This window comes from Pholis gunnellus (assembly GCF_910591455.1).
Source record: "Pholis gunnellus genome assembly, chromosome: 7".
Classification (NCBI taxonomy): Eukaryota; Metazoa; Chordata; class Actinopteri; order Perciformes; family Pholidae; genus Pholis; species Pholis gunnellus.
Genome location: NC_136533.1, coordinates 20,047,456 through 20,068,079, shown reverse-complemented (window position 1 = coordinate 20,068,079; position 20,624 = coordinate 20,047,456). Strand labels below are relative to the sequence as shown.

Genomic DNA, 20,624 nt, shown 5'->3' with positions numbered 1-20,624 from the left:
TAACTTTAAAAGTAATTACAAGGAGGAATGCTCAGCTTTCGTCGGTAGTACAGCTCACAGGTAGAAAACCAACACAGATGACCACACTGCCCCCTATCAGTGCACATGTGAACTGATGTGCACTGTACAGCACATGCACTATCTCCTTGCAGCAGCCTCACTGTTGCTCAAAATGATATTCTCTAAATTGATGATGTGTGGCTGGAGGCAATAACTGTCCAGGTTGGACAGTATGTAAATAATTTCTATTTGACACATATAGGTGGCGTGAACATGGCTGGGCTATGAAGATTAATATGTTGCTGCACATAGCTGTGTGTGAACAAGGCTTATGAGCGAGGAGAAATAAGATGATAAAAAGGAAAATCTCTGAGGGAGCGGATGCTGATGCTCTTACCCGTATTTCCACGTCTTCTGTCACATACAGTACGCACAGATATGCACACCCATTTCATCCTACACTGCATGTGCTCAATTTAGGAAGGATCTTCCGTGCAGGATGACGGGCTAGAGCTGCAGATTTGTCTGTTAGTTGTAATGCACTGCAGAGGACTGCTTCTCTTCGCGCCTCTTTGTAATTTCAGCAAGAGTAATAATGTAATTCCAAGAGTAAAGGAGAGAGAGTGAGAGGGCGGGGTAAAAACAAAGCATTTACCATTAAACACAACAAACAGCTCCCAGCACAGATGCCACTAATTTACCTCCGTCCTCTCGGGGGTTTTAGTCCACACTATTGCTCCTCTGTGATCCCTCGCCTCGCTCTGACAGACACTTTTCCTCTTCCTTCCCCAGCTCTACACTAATCCCCTCCCAGCTATAGAGACAGGATGTTTAAGGGCTTATTTACTCTTGTAAAAATATGGCTTTTTCACAGCTCCCTTTAAAGAAACCTCGCGTCAGACTGTAGTGTTTGGCGGATGGGTTGTTTCTGCCTTCAGATCAAGCTGTCAGGGGTAATTGATCTTTGAAATGTGATGCGTGTGACATGAATTTAAAGAGGTGCATCGTCTCTTAAGAGAAAAGCCTATGAGCAACGCAGCTATCTCTTTACAATACTGAACGTTTAGAGGCTAACTTCCATCTGTATCAACCTGGATTAAGTCATTGATTCTCAAAGTGGGTTTAGGGGACCCCCAGGGGTCTGTGACAGTTTGTCATGATTTACTATAAATTACAAAATTGTGCTAGCTGTGGGCCAATAGAAAACTCTGATATGATTACGACAGTAGTTCATTATTTTTAAGTTGAAGCAATTACTAAAAGTTTTGGTGCAGTTACTTAAAATCTAGGCTTCAAATGCTGTCAAGTTGAGTCCAAATGCAATTTGAATAAAATCCCTCTCTGTTATATAATTGGTATTAACATTCAATAACATTGCAAATTTCCCCGCTGTGGGACTAACACATTTTGTATTACCTTAACATGATTCCAGTTCAAATGTGTTTTTGTTTAGCACTATGAAATAGGTCTGAAGTATTTAGGTTTAAAATGGTAGTAAGCATAGCATATGCTTAGTTGGTATTACATTAAGGAGAAGGTCCTTGGGAAATCCTGTCAAAATGATGCAAAGAACCCTAAAGAGAAATAAGATAGTTTTTTCAAAATTGATCAAGTCTGTTTCTTATATGACATAATAAAAAAAGCAAAAAGGTAAGAAAAACTTTTAATTTCTCCTTAGGGTCCTTTCCATGATGTTGACAGACACTAATGATAACAAATAACCTGTAATTGGCAAAAACAAGCACTAGTGGATGAAAAACGAGTTTGGAGTTGTGTACGAGATTACATTACATCTCCCTCAATGCTGGACCATAAAAAAAAGAAAGAATAGTTGTCCCTATTAATCACTTGGCTGGGGTTACAGTCTGTACACTCCGAGATCAAATCTCTCCTTTGACCATGAAATATATCAAATCACTACCCGATCAGGAAGGTCTCATTTAAGTGTCACGTGTGGACAGAAATACGTGGACACAGCTGAGTTCCCATCTGGTGCATCTGATCCCAAAAGTCTCATTGAAAAGACAAGTTTAACCAAAGTTAAAAATATAACTTTAACACCAAAGTTACCATTTAAGAAACTACAGTGTGAGCTATTGATGACATGCATAATGACAAGTAACTTATACTAGTTAACACTGAGTAATGGCTTTGATCTGATTCATAAATATAGAATTCCATTGCGAGGACATATTTACCGATACCTCAAGTTATTATCTTAACTGTGCATTTTTTACTTCAAAAACGTTGGCGAATTGTTCTTTACATATATGAATTATTTGTTGACCGTAAGCAGTGATGCTGAAAGGCATCCTGACTTGTTAATATGAAGTCGATGCATCAGAATGCACTGATGTTTTATTAATGTATTATAAATGATTTGTTGGTACATCTGTTAAACAGTCATTAACAGTTGTTAGTTACTGCTGATATGTCAAATAGACTTTCAACGAATAACATTCATGGTGTTGCACCATTTACATATTTGAGTCGTATTTTACTGGGACACGTAAATAGAACGTCCAATAGAACACATCCAATGAGAAAAAGTTCTATTAAACGCTGTTTATACAGTAAGATATATTAAGATATATATTATAAACTATAAATGTTACATTCAATTTACTTGATCAAAATGATTGATTTGGAATTCAACATTAATATTAATAATAAAACACACTTTAAATAATGTTCAAATGAGATAAACATATTTACTTAAGATGATCATACATTATACGATTTTAATTAAAGTCATCCCCAGTCATCTATTCACTAACAAATTCCTGTTATTTTCTTCATTATTATTTTTTATACTTAACTCGTTCATCATTCAATTCTGGGTTGGTAAGGCTCATTACCTTCCATTATAGTCAGTGTAACCCTGACAGATTTCTGTCTTCTCCTATAATGTTTCTTCTTCATGCTGCAATGCCGCCGTTTTCGCCGAGCAGCCGTGACATACCTGAGCTAATCAACTGTCACCCTCCTTTCCTCTCAGCAATTAGAAAGGCTGGGAAATGGTTACTGTTCCCTCCAGTGTCCTATTTGATTCCTCCTCGCCTCCCGCAGCTTGTTAAATTTACATTTTACGCATTAAGCTTCGGCTTCTACCCAGAAAGACTTACAAGAAGTGGAGACGGTAGGATAAGTCAGCATCAGTGAATCGCTGTGATACTCCATTAGGTCATTCATATATATGTATTTCTTTCTGTCTGGTGTTATGAAATGGAAATTATCTGGCACAGGTAGCTGTTCCTCATGTAGAGTTGTAACAGGATAGTAAGAAGGTTGTGTATATACAGACACTTAAGGTTGTTTATCCTGTATTTATGAGACCTTTTCTCAGCGGTAGGCTGAAGTGAGAACATTAAGTTGGATGTGATCAATGTCACACTGACATGTTACATTCAAAAGTACGTATTTGTGTGTGTGTGTGTGTGTGTGTGTGTGTGTGTGTGTGTGTGTGTGTGTGTGTGTGTGTGTGTGTGTGTGTGTGTGTGTGTGTGTGTGTTCATGAGTTTTATATAGCAGCCACAGCTTCAAACGCACATCGAGAAGAAATGTACTGTAACAGGAATCGTTCTTCTGTGATTCTCTATAGCAGCAGTGTGGTAGTGCAGCTAATTCTGCTAGCTGCGACATAGAGTGACTCATTCATAACTCAGCCAACCTCAGGTATAGTGATTATATTCTACTCATCCCTCTCTTTCTCGCTTCGCCTTCTTCCTACCTATAATTCTCTCTTTCATCTGTTCCTGACCTATGAGTTCATAGCCTGTGTCTGTGCGGGAGCTGAGGTGAATTGATTCGGAAATGCATTTTCATGTCAAGGCCGTGACTTTTTAGCCAGAGGGGGAGAATTGGCTCTTTTATACCTAGCTCTTCATGTGATCTGAAACAGGGCTGCCAGAGTCTCATTAGATTTGCTAAAACCAATATCTGAGTCTCGAGTGCCTAGGAGTGTTTCTCTACTATTATTTCCCTTTTTTTTCGGGAACACTTAGTCCTGAGCTTTATTTAAAGGGGGCATTGGAGGAAAAACAATGGAGAAAGAAAAATCAATCGGCCCCACACCCTCCTGTTCCGTACCCTCCACCCTATTAGATATTCACCCCCATTCAGGAGCGCTTCGATCGCCTCCGAATTTTTTGGAAGTGTACAGTCCAATTCATTTCAGGATGTCTGGGAAAATTATAGTTCACATTCCTCAAGACCGCTCCCCCAATCTCATCAAGAGAGAAAGAGAGATGTGGACAGAAAGAGAGAGGTAGACATGAAGCAGGATAAAAACAAACGCACATACTGGCATGTCAACAGCCGAAATGTGCCATGAGTTTGTCTGACTGATACTGACTGCCAACTTATTAAACAAAGCACACAAGAACAGTGAGAGCAACAGTTCAGCCCACTCATGCACTCACAATAGAAACGCAAAAAGCATAATGCAACAGTAAACCCTTCAGAAACAAACACTAGCTATGACAAATTGTCACCTCCAAATTGGTTGTTTTACACTACATTTTGCAGCATGCATTTTGCTAGATTAGCAGTAAAAGCCAAGGCTTAAAGGTAAGCCTGTTAAGTAAGGAAGAATGCTTATGGTACACCTGATCCAGTCCTCGCAGTAACCGCTGCATCTGTACTAAGGAGTTGTATTAACAGTGACTTAAACATAGTCACAGTCATCAGCGTATACCGCGGGAGGGAAGAGGTCTCTCTTTCTTCGCTACATCATTTACTGTAAAAAGCACATATTGCATGCGTCTTTGTAAATATCTATGCCTGTTCACTTACAGTTGCTTAGTGTTTCAAGAGTCATGTAACACTACCATGGTAATCTTAGGGAATGTCTATCTAGTTCTAGGAAACCTTTAGCTTGTCATCCAAGCAATGGTGTGGTGGAGGGTATACGCAGGTATATGGCGCATGCCTATTTTTAGCCACACACTTTTAAATCCCCACTGATGCGCATCTTTGTTAGAGACTACATTGTTTGAGGGAACAATAACGTTCGCAACAGTCACTCATGCTAACGTATAGCTTCAGGGATTGAGGCTGCTACATTTCTCAATTTGACAATCTAACCAGTGATAACACATTAGTAAAGGTTGTTAGGACTCTATGGCTCTTGGTAGTTGTTGTTGGTTTTGTTTCAGTGTGACAAATTGTAATTTTATGGGTTATTGTTGTTCGGACAATAAACTAAGATAGCTAACACGTGCTAACGTCAGTTGTCACTTGCTGCCACAGTAAGTATTCATGTATTCTGCAGCCAGTCAGATACCGGTGTCAGTGAGGCCAGGCATGGCAGAGCACATGGGATTGGTAATGGAGTGACACCAGGCGCGTTCAGTCAAACTCAGACATTTATACGTTAATTTCCACACTAACTTGATCACTGACGACACAGAGATACCACATGATACCAACGTCATTATACTATTGTCTCACAAGCCTTATTAGCAGCAACCAAACATCAGATATCTTCCACAAGATAAACAAGACATTTAAATGATTAAATCACAATCATAGTAATTTGTTTAGGAAAATCGATACCATTTGGCACGTTTCTAAAAGTTCTGTGGATGTTTCATCTTGTTTTAATCATTCATCAACATAACATTTGTATTAATAAGACCTATAAAATTAGTTATTGATCACTTGTAAATGTAGGTATTGATTTGTTTTATGCATTATGATGGAGAAACATTACATGGAGAAACGTGTTTTTTTCATAGCTAGTGCTATGCATGCAGTTTCGAATGATTGGGAAATATTATGCTAAGCTAACAGATGTTTGATCATGACATTACTGACATTTTTATATTTACATTTTTGTAATTCGAGTTAGGCTACGTTTTTGCGAAATGTAATGTATCAAATGAAGGTTTGCCCGTGGTGAGGGGGGTTGAGAAGATGAAAAGAAAGAATTTGGTTGCTGAAATAATTGGACATTTCTATTGAAAAATAAATCTGTAGACAAATTTCTGCACCGTGTTCAACAGAGGAACAGAAGGTTGAATGACCTGGCTTTAAATTCAGTTGTGACCTTTCCCTGAACTTGCATTGAACAGTTTGGTTGCAACTCAACCTGCGTATGTAACTGTATGAATATTTTAGTTGTGATATTATATTTAGTGTGACTTGACTCCTACTTTGTCCTAAATGACAGTTTAAGGACATTGTAGAAGCCCAAAGTGCCACATCCAATCTAGCCATATAAAAAAAAAAAAAAAAAGAAGGTGACGGAAAGAAAAAAAGGAGACAGAATGAGCGAAATGGCGAGCAGGAGTGAGGAGGGATTCTGTCGAATGCTCAGCCATCTCCAAACATGTCAGAAAAGGGGAGCAGACTTGGAGGAGATGGCTGGCAGAGAGGCAATCAATAAACTCTCACATTTCTTACTGCAGTGTGTCTGAGTGTGTGTGTGTGTGTGTGTGTGTGTGTGTGTGTGTGTGTGTGTGTGTGTGTGTGCCTGCTGTGTGTATTGATGTGACTGCATGTGTGTTTGTTTGTATCAAATTTCGAACCAGCTCGTTGAAGGCAATTCTACCAGACTGATGAGACAAACTGTCACATTACCAGGGAACATACCTTTTTTTTTTTTCTTTTTTTTTCAGACTGTATCAGGGAAAACACAGCATCAGTCCAAATTAACATACGTTCTGTGATGCTTTGAAGCTCATAGGTTCTCGTAAAAGATTATGTTGCGTAAATTGAAACAGACTCTCCCCTCAGAGACAAGGGGGGGGGGAGTTCAGTCCAGGCTAATTTGTCGAACACATGGACCTATTTTCTGCTTGGGAGCTGTCCTCAGCACCGTAAACTGAATCTCATGCTGAAGTAAAAAGTTAAGTATTCTGCAAGTACACGTCAGAAGCCAATTAATCTTCACTGTAGCCACTCCAGAAAGTGTCTCCTGATGGTATTATAAATCAAAAGCCCGGTGCACGTCTCTTAAGTTTGGAGAGCGTTGCGTGTGTTCAGCCATATTGATTGAACTGTCCAGGACGTTGAGGAAGGTACACACTGACACAGGTTCAGGGTGGACGTTCACATTAAAGCCAATTACTTGGTTGCTAGTGCCTGAGAGTGAACAAGTATAACTTCTCTGTTCTGTCCTTACTGAATCTTTAATAATGCGATGCCGTCACCTGTCCTGCGTAATTGATTGCAATTGATCTGGTTCAGTGATGACCTTTACTTTACAGTATCTCCTGTCTTTTCTCCTTTCTTTCCCACACATTCCTCCCCTCCTCCTTTGTCCTTTCCTCTCAACCTCCCTTCCCTCCACTGTCTCCTCCTCCTCTTTCATCTCTTCTCCCACTAGGCCTGTAGATTCTGCTGAAACCTCCCGTAGTCCTTTTTGCAACACTGAAAAGCAACGACTTATCTCCACCACGCAACCCAGGCTTAGGAGAGGAGAAGAAGAAGACGAAAAAGATGATGAAGAAGTGAAAAGAAGACTTCTCACCACAAGAAAATACACACAATCCCCACTGGCACAACTGCTGTATAACACCACTCAGTGTTTTTTTTAATATCTCACTTATCCTCTCACCGCTCTCGTCTCCTTCTCCTTGTGGCATGTGTCTTTCCTCTACTTCGGTCTTCTCTCATCTCTTCATGTTTTCCTGACTCGATTTGACGTTTTTCTCTATCTTTCCTCTCGCCTGTACACTTCCCCCACCATCAATTATACCACTTCCTTTTCACAGTTTTCATTGTATTCCATTTTGGCAGCGCACCTTTACATTGGCAGACAAACATTGGGTGCAAGCAGTGTTCAAGGCAACATGCCACATCCTGTAGGAGATACTTGAAACAACATGTATATTGATATTGTAACAAAACAAAAACTATAAATCAATTTTGTATTGGAGCTCACCTTAAACCTCTGGTCTTTTCCCACAGTTCATCCGAAACTCGCAGCATCCCCCGTTTCCTTTTTTCTCTTCTTTCCCTCTTTTTCCTCCCATAGCTACCTCTATTTTATTTTTCCGCTCTGCTCCATCCCTCCTTCCCTCACCCTCCCTCACGCATATGCATAATCCTCCTATCTTTCTGCCTCTTCTTCCTCATCTCCCCCGTCTCTCTATTGACCTCTGTGTCTCTCAGCGGGCCAGGCAACACTGCGAAGGCTGAGCTACTGTCCTGGTCGGGGAAGAGCATTGACTTTTTGATGTGTTCTTTTCTTTTCTTGTCGCAGACTGTGTTTGATCTTGTTTCCCTCTTTAAGCGGAGAGAACAAAGCCTGTTTCTTTGTCTGCAGTGGTTGTGGTCTTTTAGGACAAGGTGGTAGCCATAAGCCTTCAAAGTCAGAAACTCTCTGGAGTCGTTTCTTCGATTTGCTTCTGTTTTTATTGCATTAGTTGTCATGGAGTGGAAAACAGTATATCTTTATAGTAACGGTGTAAACCTTAAAAAAAAAAAAGTACTATTATATAAATATTTTATTTTTTACCATTGTATAAATATACAGTATTGATTAACTTATGTACTTTGATTGCAAGTTCTTTTGTCACCCAAACAGTGAGTAAATAAAAAAGAAAAATTCTTTTTTCTGTGAATTTTAGGCACTATTTCTAATGCTATTGATGTGTTGACTATTTCATTGTAACATCTTTTCTTTGTTTTGTTTTTTTATAATTGGAAATCTGTGGTTAATTGCAGAATCAGGAGTCTTGTTTTGGTGGCTGCCATGTGTTTAGGTTCGATTTTGTCTCCCGCTGATTCTTTCCTCTCCATCCGTCATCGCAAGTCACAAGAAGATGTGTAAGAAGAAATCAAAGGCTGTGGTTTTGGTGGATAGTTTCGCTTTTTTTCTTGCTCTCATCAAAAGAACGTAGCTCGTGTGGGTTTTGTGTGGAGGGATCACCTTAAAAAAAAAAGATGACATTTTGAATGAGTTACGTCTGTCTTTTGCACTAATTTAATAAAGCCGTTACTGAAATTCACACATTGATGTTTTGCAAATTATGTGTTTACTGAATGGCTAATTGATCTCTATTGAAAAGAATTGTTTGCACATTTTCCAAAAGTGTTAGCATGTGTAAAAACCACTATATATATTGACATTCCTGCATAGTACTCAATTTCACTTAAAGGAATAGTTTGATATGTTAGAAAATACGCTTATTCGCTTTCTTCCTGCGAGTTAGATGAGACAAACTGAAAATATTTGTCTTTTGAATATAAAGCTACAGCCGAGAGAAGGTTAGCTTTGTTTAGCATAACAACTTTAAGCCAGAGGAAACAGCTGGACTGGCTCTGGTCTGCCTACCCCCACTTCTAAGGGTGCTTTCGAAACAGTGAGCTGTTGTCACTGCCCAGCAACATCAATGATTTGTATTTTGAATCAGCGGCAGCAGGGAAACTTGCTTGCTATCCACCTAGCATGATCTTATCATGCAGATTAACAGCGTAGGTTATAATTCATAATAGGGGAAACAGTTAGCAATAGGACACGATTGTCATAGCAAGTTTTGCTATCTTGTACCAGCAGTGCCCGTTCAGAAGAGGCTAACTGCTCGGTCTATGGTGTTGGAGCTTTCGCGAGGACCGCTCAAAACAACAACTTCACACTCGACACTGCGCTTCCTTGGGTCCTCAAAACACCTTCCAGGACATCACACACACAAGTTGCGGCTACTCAGGAACACCGGTGAAATGAAGTCTGGTTCACGGGAAACAAACCCAGCCAAAGTCCAAAGACCTGCCGCCAGAAACAACAGTAAAATACATGTTGCGGATGTCAAGGTATTTTCATGGTGACGTTTATGGTGACAATTTGAGTTGTAATGGCAGAGTGGCCGAAGTGTTCAGTGAGTTTATTCAGCATCCCGCGGGTTTATTCAAAGTCCATTAACATTGTCCAAATTGCACCAAATTCGTCATCTCACTGCTTTGAGCCGACAGCAATACACCCGTAAAGTGTACAGTTTATGGGATGAATCTTTTTTGAGATTTGTGAAGGACATACACACACACATGTAGACAGAGATTCATTGATTAATAGTTAAATGTTTCTCCAGTACTGTACTGATACCGATTCTCTTTTGTCTGTTCTCTGCTGATGAAGAGTTGTGTAATCGAGGGGAACTGAGATATAGTCAAATCTGCTCTTGTATCTGTTCACTGTAGTTTCTGCGGTTGCCATGGTCACGCGGCGAACCACTGCGGTAAGTTAAAAAAGTTGAACTATGAAGTCAAATGACCACAGGAAGTCACGGCTTCCTGCCAAGAAATAGTACGGCAGATAAACCCCATTAAACAATTATACCGTTTTTGTGCGGATTCAAAAAGATTAGACATAAAGCGTTAATAAGGGACATGTGGAGGTGCTGGTAGGAACATTGTACATCATTAAAGGAATAGAATGGGTGTTTTGAAGTGGGGTTGTACGAGGTACTTATCCATAGTCAGTGTTAATGGTGGTCGGCATGCCCAAGTGTGAAGGAACAGGCAGATGTACTGCTGTGGCTTATAGCCTCCTAAAAGAAAGACTCACCTTAGCAAAAATCTAAATCTGGTTAATTTTCACTATATTTCCCAAATCTCAAGCTATTCCTTTAAACAGTCGGAGACATAACATTTACATTTCTTAACCTCCATTACAAAACACAAAAACATCTGGAGGCTGGTGATTTGTTTTGAGTGATCGGCTAATGATTAGATGTAACATGTATGTACCTTTATTGGTTGTAACGTTCTTGTACTGCATTACTTATGATTATTTAGCAATTAAACAATGCCACCTGTGTTGGAGTTTCAGTTTATGACATTGAATTATCTTTTCTTAAAGCTGCTCTTATCATTATTTTTATAACTGATTGGAGAAAATGATCATGCATAATGTGAAATGTGCACAGACCCACAGAATGTGCCATTCACCTTAGCTCTACGGAGCATTACGCATCTTTGATTTTTTTGTTCTACATCCTGCAACTCAGGTAAAAAGCTCTAAAAAAACAAACATTGGATGATACCTGCCCAGCACCACGTAACAGATAGACAAAGTTAAGCTGGTGAGCAAATAGTGGAGCATTATTGAGTCTAAAAGATGTTCTGCCCAAGCACCTCAGGGTGCAGTTATTGCTCACCGATTTAAAAGGTCAGTCACGTAAACCATATTTATGTGTGTTTTTAAAATAATCAATAAAACCTCAGCACTGATTCTAAAAGGCACTTTTAGCCTCTGTGTCTGGCGAGACACTAAAATTGGGCAGATATGATGAGAGTAGTTGGAGACTGAAACTTTTTGGCAGCATTTTTGAACAAGGCAATGATGGGGAGGAATTTTGAGGGACATTTTGTTTCCAAGACATTTGGGATGTAGAAAGAACATGCAATCCTTGGTTTTGTTTATGCTGCACTTGAAATTAATTTAAAACTATTGTAAGCCGTTGGTGGTTTAAAGTGGGCTGTCAAAATTCACCTCTGAATCTATTAATCTTCAGAGACCACGGAGTGGCAGGGTATCGAGGTTGGAGGACTTATCCTGTGTCTCTGGACTTATGGGATACCATCCGTAACGCAAAAGCAAAAAGAAATTGATGTTGTTAGGAATTTCACACTTTGCATCTTTGCTACTAACTAGGCCGCCAGAACACCTCAGTTTACCATTTTTAGCTCAGCACTTGATGATTTGTTTGTAGATAGAAGCTGCCATCCCCCTGGCGTAGTAAAACACCATTCAGTTTCTATAGGATCAGGGGTCAATGGGATTTAGATCACTAACGAGATGGACAATTGTCTAGGTTATGTACAGGATTTATCTTCTCATAAGTCAGGTTTCCATCCACTGCTTTTATGCAAATCTTAGGAGCTGGGCACCATTAAGCCATTAAGTTATTGCAGAAGAAGAGGGCGCGTTGAGATGGATGTTGAAATCATGATGGAAATAGGCGATTTGTTTGTTTCATACTAGTGCAGGGCCCGTTCAGGGCGTGGCCTGTTCGGAGAGCATGCCTGTTGGGAGGGTGCCAATTGCTTGGCTCATGCTGCTTGTAGAGTTGTCAGTTGTTGGGTGGCGTGCCCATTTGGAACATATAAACACACATACAGCTCAGACAAGCAGACACACAGACAGACAGACAAGCAGACAGACAGACAGGGATTCTTCGCTTGACAGTTTGATATTTATTTGGCAAACGTTACAGTCTCCGCATTGCTACACAAAGATCTGATGTTTCGTATGCCATCATTTGAGCTGCAGGTTCTGTGGACGTTTAGGTTACACGCTTGACTCAGGAAAGGTTCTTTATTGCTCTAGGTAACACAACCGGGGCAATGATTCTGAGAGTCTTTTTGTTTTCCTGCTAGATAAAAGTATTGGAGAAGGAGTTGACCTTTCCCTTGTCTCCTTTTTGACAAGAAGCAGCTAAACCAGTGGTTACAGGTATCAGGTATTGCACCACTAAACAATGCAGAAAAATAAATGTCAACTGGGAAGAGTCCCAAAGGTCTAGCCTAGCCTGGCAATATATTTTAAGGCACACATGGGTCCCTTCACACGTAAAAGATTACGCCATGTCTGTTTCCACACATTAACGTGAGCTGTGGAAATGCAGTGTGTTATGTAGGGCCCCCAGGAGTGAAGTCAGGCCAGTCAAAGTGGAAATATTCCCACAGTAATGGAACAATGGAAGTTGTGCTTTCAGGTGCTAACGAATAGTGAACGCAAAGGTAAGCTTCACACTTCACAACCTTAAAAAGTCGGTAGCTGCAAGTACAGTTTGTTAATAACAGCGCTCTGCTCCACAGAGAAGAGTGACTGATCTAGATGAGCCATTAAAGGATGTTGCCAGTGTGAAACATATGTTGTCTATGAATAATTGTGAATGAATGATACATTTAAGCCGATAGTACAGAAAGGCTTCAGCCTCTCAAACTCTCCAATTTCTTTCTTCAAGGAGAGAAGATGAATACGGCAAGTTAATGAGCAAGCAAGTCAATGCAAAAAAAGAGAATAAAACAGTTTTTAATATTTTTTTTTCTTTTCTTTTGTGAACAGGTGCTGAACATGAAGGCAAAAAAATTATTTCAAGCCGGGCAGTTTCAAAAATGTGTTTGTCCACTGGTGCATGCTGACAGCAGCTGGTATATTTTGCATATATAATAATGGGCTTTTTATTTCTGGTTCTGGTTCTTTGGGGCCAAAATGAAAACCCAATTTCAGTTGGCTGCAAAAACTTCAAGTCGATTTATTCATGGCTTTTTTTCATTATGTTTTCGGGTTGTTCTTCCACACGCCCGTCCATCCGTCTTTCTAGTGAACGCGGTAACGCGGTAACGTGTTAACGTCTGGAAAAGTTGGCACAAACATCCACTTTGACCACCAAGTTCAGTCAATCAGTTGATCCTTGAGTCCAAGGTCACTATGACCTCATAAAACACAATTTTGGCCATAACTCAGGAATTATTATGCTAATTATGACAGTTTTACACAAATGTCTGATGGAATAAAATGATGCAGTAATGACATTTTGGACAGACATGGATGTAAACTGCAACAGGGTTGGCAGAGGTGGTCATTCTGAAGACTCTACACAGGTAGCTGTCAGCTTTTATCAAAAACTCCCCACACTTTTCCAAACTATTTTAACTAGCAGTAAGACTTTACATATCTCTGTCTTCCTTTCTTACTTTTGCATTACTTCACAACTGAAGTGTTTATATCTGCTGGAATTCTGTTATTGCCTTCAATTATTCTGTACTGTGTGATCTCTGACTTTGACGTGTATAGATGTGAACACTTTACATTCAAGTCGTCTTGATGGATCAGTGCTTACTCTACTTAAGAGAACGTTTTGCACTATACTGTATTTGATTTGAGGATAGAGGTTTTAAAAGACGATCCTTTGGATCGAATTGAACCTTCTGTTGGCAGCAAAGTACAGTTGAATCAACAGACATAGTCCAGAAACTGTATTCATTCTCAGTGTAGCATTGCTGCGAGTGAAATAGACACATGCATGCTGCTGTAGGTGCAACTGCACATGTGCAAACACTTGTAATGAGGAATTGATGGGTACAATTTACATAACGCGACACCACAACAGTTTATAGTTCACGTACAAGCTTTTAACCACCTCCCATGTAGAATATTGTGTGATGCATTGCCACATATTTCCATATGCACATCTGTTGGGGCTCAACTGCTTCATGATTGGTGTTTTATTCTTGTGTTGCATATCAAACACTGGTGGGTAAAAAGCAGCTAAGAGAAATATTCGCTGATGAAAGAGATTGTGAAGTAGGACAAGGTGGGTATTGAAAGGAAGGACAAGCAGGAACTTTTATGTAAAGTGGCTACTAAGTTCAAAATAAATGTATGAGTTTTTAAATGGTAGAAAAAAAATGTTCTGGAGTAAAGCTAAGGTGACATTTCCTCCGCCTCTTTGTGACTTTAAAACAAAAAACATCCATTGGTTGAGCATTTTAATTTCACTACCTATTTAGAAGTCCCGTTTTATAGCTTTGCCAGCGTGGAGGATTTCCTCCTCAAAGCTTTGTTTGACTCTAATTCTGGATATGCCAATAGCAACCATATTATCTCCTAATGATGATACTAATATCCTTCAACCAGCCTCTCTCACTCAGCCATTCAGACTCATTTATTCCCTCCTAGATGATCATTTAGCTCCTATTAACACAAGATCCTCATCTGTAATGACCACTCAATTATCATGTTCACTCTCATTCTACTTGGGCTTAGCAAGGTTAAGTAACGCCCTGAACTCGTGGCGAACATTGAATGGGCCATTGGAAGATAGTGGTGGCAATTACAGTAGCAATATATTCAACCAGGCCTACAGGGTCTCTTTATTCTCTCCTTCATCCATCAACTGTTATTTTCCCTCACTCATCCCTCTAATTATGTAGCATCACCTTCCTCAATCTGCTGGCCATGTCACCCTGATTCTTATGAAGGCAAAATACGGCACCTGTTATGTGGGTGTCCCATCAGTGTTGATGGTAAATTTAGACAATTATGAAGCAAAACATTCCTCAGTGTGTGCTGTGTTGATCACGGAAGTGTATTTCTTCTGCCCACTGAGTCGTGCCAGCAGTGCCTACATGTACCAGGATGCATTACGTCGCCTCTATACGCTCACTTGTCAGGAGACAAGACACAAGAAATTTCCGTTATTCTTGAAGAGCTGCAGCATTTACACTGTATGTGCACAAACTGCAAACTCTTCACTGCTGAGCTTAAACTCTCCTCAGCTCCGATCGCTCTCTCTCTTGCTCCACCACACTAGCTATGCACACACATTTCAGTACAGCCTCTTCTCTTCTCCACAGAAGTCTGTTTTTCCTCTGGCAGCTTTGATTCCCTAAAGGCCACACTGCCCCGCTGCAGCCTTGGCCTTTCTACGCTCCACCTCTTCAGCCGTACAGTATACTCAGAGGTAGAGCTGGTCTTCCCTTTATTAAGAAGATGTGCGGTTTCATCCACGTCTTCCGCAACTGTCCTTGGGCAACATACTAAACCCCATACAGCTCCCCAAGGCTGTGTGTGTGTGTGTGTGTGTGTGTGTGTGTGTGTGTGTGTATGTGTGTGTGTGTGTGTGTGTGTGTGTGTGTGTGTGTGTGTGTGTGTGTGTGTGTGTGTGTGTGTGTGTGTGTGTGAGTGAAAGTGCATTAGTTTGGGTAAGTGGCACCTCCTTGTATGGCAGCTATATAAATTCAAGTCCATTTACTATTTACTCACAGAGATCCAAGCTGAAATATCAGCCTGTAGTTCTTCATTGCATCCAACTATTTTACTACCACACGTTAATATACATGAGTGGATAACCTTCCACTCAAACCGTCATCACTGGGGTTGGGATGACAGAGCATCTCTCATAGCCATCCACAGCTGAATTGTACATTGTGAAACATCTTGAAAGTTAGATAACAAAGATTTCGAGATAGGTAGTTTGTGATTGATTTCCCCGGCAGATTGCTAGTACCCACGCAACTCTAAAATACTTTTCTCCAAATGGCATTGATGCTTTTTAGGCAAGCTAGCGGCATGGCTCTAGCAGTGACGATGTCTGTCATTCGGGCCACTGTCACTACCCAAATATCTCAACAAGTATTGCATGGATTACCATTAATTATTTTACAGAAAACAAAAGATGAGAGCCTAAACTTCTCATTGTCTCCAACGCTATTGGATTGACTGAAATGTCTAAATGATGATGGATTATCATAAAGTTCGGTCGGCGTACAGCCTATGCTGGTTAGCATTGTTAGCGTGCTAATATGCCTGACTTAGATGTTGAACATGGTAAAAAGTTAACATGCCAATGTTAGCATTTTGATCAATTGATCGCCAATCGCAATTCTTTTCACCACACTTGTGCAACATAAAATAAACTCTATCTCTAGTCAGTCTTGTAAGTATGTGAGCCAATATGTTCTAAATATAATCCCCACTGTATTACCAACCTTGACACAGCAGGGGTGCCCTTCTCAAGGGCGTGGATATTCATGTCAAGCTGTATTACATGCTCCAGATGAAAGAGGCAAACCGAGAGGAAGAGCCAACATCGACCTTGATCCACGCTGAGATGAGAGTACCTTCCTCCAGCTTGTATCTGTAATGCGTTTTGATTAAGAGTCTGCAATAAGAAGCATAGTTTTTTCATATTCTTTCCTTCCACTGAGCGTAATGTAGACACATGGCCCCACTCTGCTATTTCATTTCATCACATCTCGAGCAGACGCCAGGGTTATTAATCAACTGAAACTGAAATTTGCCTGGCAACTGCTTAACAATCAATGACCATGGATCCTCTTGAGCAACGCATTTGTGATGATTATATTGAATGAACTGTCTCCTATTCTGAAACCTGTGCAAAATAACTTGGTCTCTTTTGTGAAATGTAGAAAACATTTAAAACAGATTAGCAGTATTCTGGATATAAAGTCAAGCCTCCAGGGAAAATGATCAGACAAGGATGAATGGCTGCAGGAGAGTCATGTGCAGGTCTCGATAATATTGTTTGGAATACATTTATTTGGGAGAATAAGTGCTTCATACTAGAGCTATGATGGAGACAAAATACTTTCACGTTAACAATTTGATGGCATACATAGTGCGTCTGCTGAAGCCTCAGGTGTTTTTATTTAGGCGTTGTTTTTCCAAAGCTCTCTCTTACAGTCTTAAAGAAAAAGATGGACTAAGCTGACCAGTTGATTGATGTCAAAGATTGTCCCGGATTCAAGATGGTCCTTACTTTGTCTGTAAAACACTTAAATGTCCTGGTTTTCAACAGTCACTACTAAATTATCTCGCTTTTCATCACATTTAAAATAGTAACAATAATATTATACTTGTTTTCAGCTCTTACATACGTTAGGTTTATCATCTTCTTTCCTCTCATTATTAGCTAACCCAATATAAAAGCATAAACAATGCACCACATGTCTGAATTCAGCACTGACGTGTCTGTACACGTGTCAATCAATGTGTCGTTGCCAAGGCTGTTATGACACTTTAATGCTCTTTCTGAACCAACAGTCAGTGTGTTAATGGTTAGCTGTCGTGCTGAAGAGAAAGTCGGTCTTTTCTAAAGAGCTCCAGGAGGCTTCCTCCTTCCTTTGCAAAGTACCTGGCAACAAAAATACTGCGTTCTGCACACACTGCAAGGGTGCATTTTATGGTCGCACACAGTGGAAATGCAGTCAGGTCCCATTATACAATATACAATTATAGAAAAAGAACATTTCATTCTGCCATTTAGTCGGTAGAACGTACTTTTGTTTCGTTTTTAAAGGTATCTGACAATCAATGATAATATTACACTAATGCAATCCTTGAGTTTTGTGTTTACTAGTGTTATTATACAGTCTTAAAATTAACTCAAATGCTTTTGTGGATTTTGGAAGACAGAACATATACAAACACATTTTCTTTCTCAATGGAAAGTTCGGTACCAACCTCACATTTGTTAGTTAAATAAAGAGCTAGATCCAGAAGTAGCTTAGCTTAACATAAAGTCTGTAAGTAGGGAGAACCCACGAGCCAGGCACTGTCCAAAGTCCAAGGTTTGATGAAATTAAGTTCTTACATCTCGTTTGTTTGAACCTTACTCAAACAGAAATGTGGTTTTAAGAGCAATGGTTTGCTGTGACAATTTCTTGTGCCTGCTGTTTCCCACTTCTTACAGTCATTTTACCAAGCTAAGCTAACAGCCTCCCAGCTCTAGCTTTAGTTACCACACACCCATGAGCGTGGTATCAATCTTCCTATCCAACTCTGGGTGAGATAGCGACTAAGCACTTTTCTCAGAGTGTTGCACTATTCCTCCAACTTGCTCAATTACCATACTTCAATCTTTGATTTGCTTTTAAAGGTCTGGAGGGGTTTTTCCTCTGTCCATCTGCAAAAGTGCTAGCTTGTGCTAAACACTAGCAACAAAGAAAAAGTAGATCCTTACCTCATTAAGCATCCCCATCCTCATTAGCCGGATGTCTAAAAAGAGTCAGAGTGACGCTAAAAAAAACAAAGAAAGAACAGCCTCTTTCATAACATGTAAAGGTGCAAAACTAATGTGCTGTAAATGTACGTAATAGCCTCTCCAAGTCAAACATCCATGTTTCACAGTACACAAAACACCATATTAAGTCTTTATTGAACATTTTTCTACTCCTCACAGTTTGTCATTGATGCATTTCAAGGTCGCTAACACACTGCTCTCTCATTTTCTGTGTTGTCTTATGCACAGAAAGGTGTTGAGCAGGAGGCCTTGATATGGAAATGAGGCAATAAAAGATAGATGGAGGTTGTGGATATCAGTGTGTGACGGCAACAACACAGCATCTGCCTTTGTGTGATATCCTCTCATATATTAGTGGCTGAATTAAAAAACTGAATCCCTGTGGGTAAAAATGATTTTTATCAACAACCTTTTTAAAACTTTGTATAGGAAGTTATACACCAGATTGTTCAGTTGTGATGAAGAATAGAACGGAGCCACGGAGAGTGAGTGTTAAGGTTTGATGTGCTTCACAGGGACAATGTTTATTTAATACAGCTTCAGTTCATTTTGCTTTTGTTCGCTTCGTAGGGCTTTGAGGCATTCAGATAGTTTGCCTAATAAAGTGTAGTCTCATAGGATTTATCATTAAGCTGCTTTACACTGTTGGGACTAGGTAAGAATGGGCAACATGACACTAGCTTTTATGCCAGTTCCGCTGGGACCCATTTTTAGAATCACATGTTGATTTAAGTAAAAGTCATATTAGTACTCTGCCCTGAGATGAAACGGGTCTCTTCTGTAGATTTAAAAGGAACATCAGAGGCTTTGCTATACAAACAAAAGAATGGAAAATAGATGGTTGTTGGGAATGTCTGTGTGCTTTAACGCACCATGCCATTGACTGTCCCAACGCGATAATGAATACAAGGAGAGAACAACCCATGAAATCAACAGGGAATATAACAAAGATGCTTCACTTTTGCACACATTGTCAACATGAAGATTTCAATTAGTATGATGCATATCAGCCTGACCTTTGCATCGTTTTTAACCATGCAATATCAGAAAAACAATGTGTGTCTGAGCTGCTTAACATGCGGAGTGACTGTTGTTCTTATTGTTTACACTTCCAACACGCACACACACGCACACACACACAGAGTCCTCTGCAGGACCAACCTCCATCGCACCAGCTGAAGTCTTTTTTTATGTCGTCCCCACCACACCAGGTAGCAAAAAAGAGGCATTAGAGCTCCCCGGAGTACCAATTTGTTTTCACTGCTGGGCTCATTGTGTCTCTTTGCGGTCGGATGCCTGTAATTTTCCCCTCGATAACTATGAGGAGCAGCGGACAGACTCAGCACATTCACTCCCAGGATAGATTCACAATGATGAAACTCAATGGGTGTTCACGTGGCCACAGGAACACACTAAGGGCAAATGTATGGACTATGGGCTTTGATGAGTACTGATGCAACAGGAATAAGTCAACAGAAACAACAAGGAAAATGGATTTCTATGCCACATGAGTGAAAAGATTGCAGCACCTTCTGGCGGTGACTGTTTGGCATTTAGTTCTCTCTGCAGGTGCCGTCCTGCTGCTCTTACGTTGACATGTGTGTGTTGGGTTTTTTTGCTCCGCCTTTTCATGGGAGAGTGGAGGTAAAACACTATCATCGAGTTGTATTTATATTTTAAAGTGCATTTCAGTTTCCGTCAGCGAAATGACGAGAGCAGCTGTCAATGAAGTGTCCATTGTGATTACATATAACACTCCAGTGCAATGCTCTGTGCTTGTAAGTGTGTGGATTATCTAACAGAATTAGTGCAGTTTACTGAGGATTTACAGTAATGTTCGACAAATAAAGTCAATTTGCATTACAATTAGGGGAATTTGCTTGGAGATTAACAGCACCCAGGGATGAATTCCCGCTCTTATTAGCTGTAAAATCACTATGGTAGGAAATGACAAAATAATAAAATAAATTCCTATCAGCTGTGGCAGAAATAAAGTGAGAGAAGAGGTTTCATTTGCCCATCGTGTCCTCCTGCGAAACAGAGATAATACTATATGTATGTTAGTCTAACTGTGGCCATCAGTGTCACTAGTAGATGTTGCGGTCTATCCTTTACTCTTTTACCTGA

General features: G+C 40.1%; 1 protein-coding gene across 1 annotated transcript in view; it reads left to right on the top strand.

Moving 5' to 3' along the window:
* Window positions 1-8,889, top strand: part of cdh13 (cadherin 13, H-cadherin (heart)) — a 292,151-nt gene extending 283,262 nt beyond the window's left edge. Inside the window, exon 14 of the mRNA XM_079163343.1 lies at window positions 7,331-8,889. Within this exon, the coding sequence (XP_079019469.1) occupies window positions 7,331-7,338 (8 nt within the window). The 3' untranslated portion in view covers window positions 7,339-8,889. The remainder of the gene's footprint in view (window positions 1-7,330) is intronic.
* The last annotated feature ends 11,735 nt before the right edge of the window (window positions 8,890-20,624 follow it).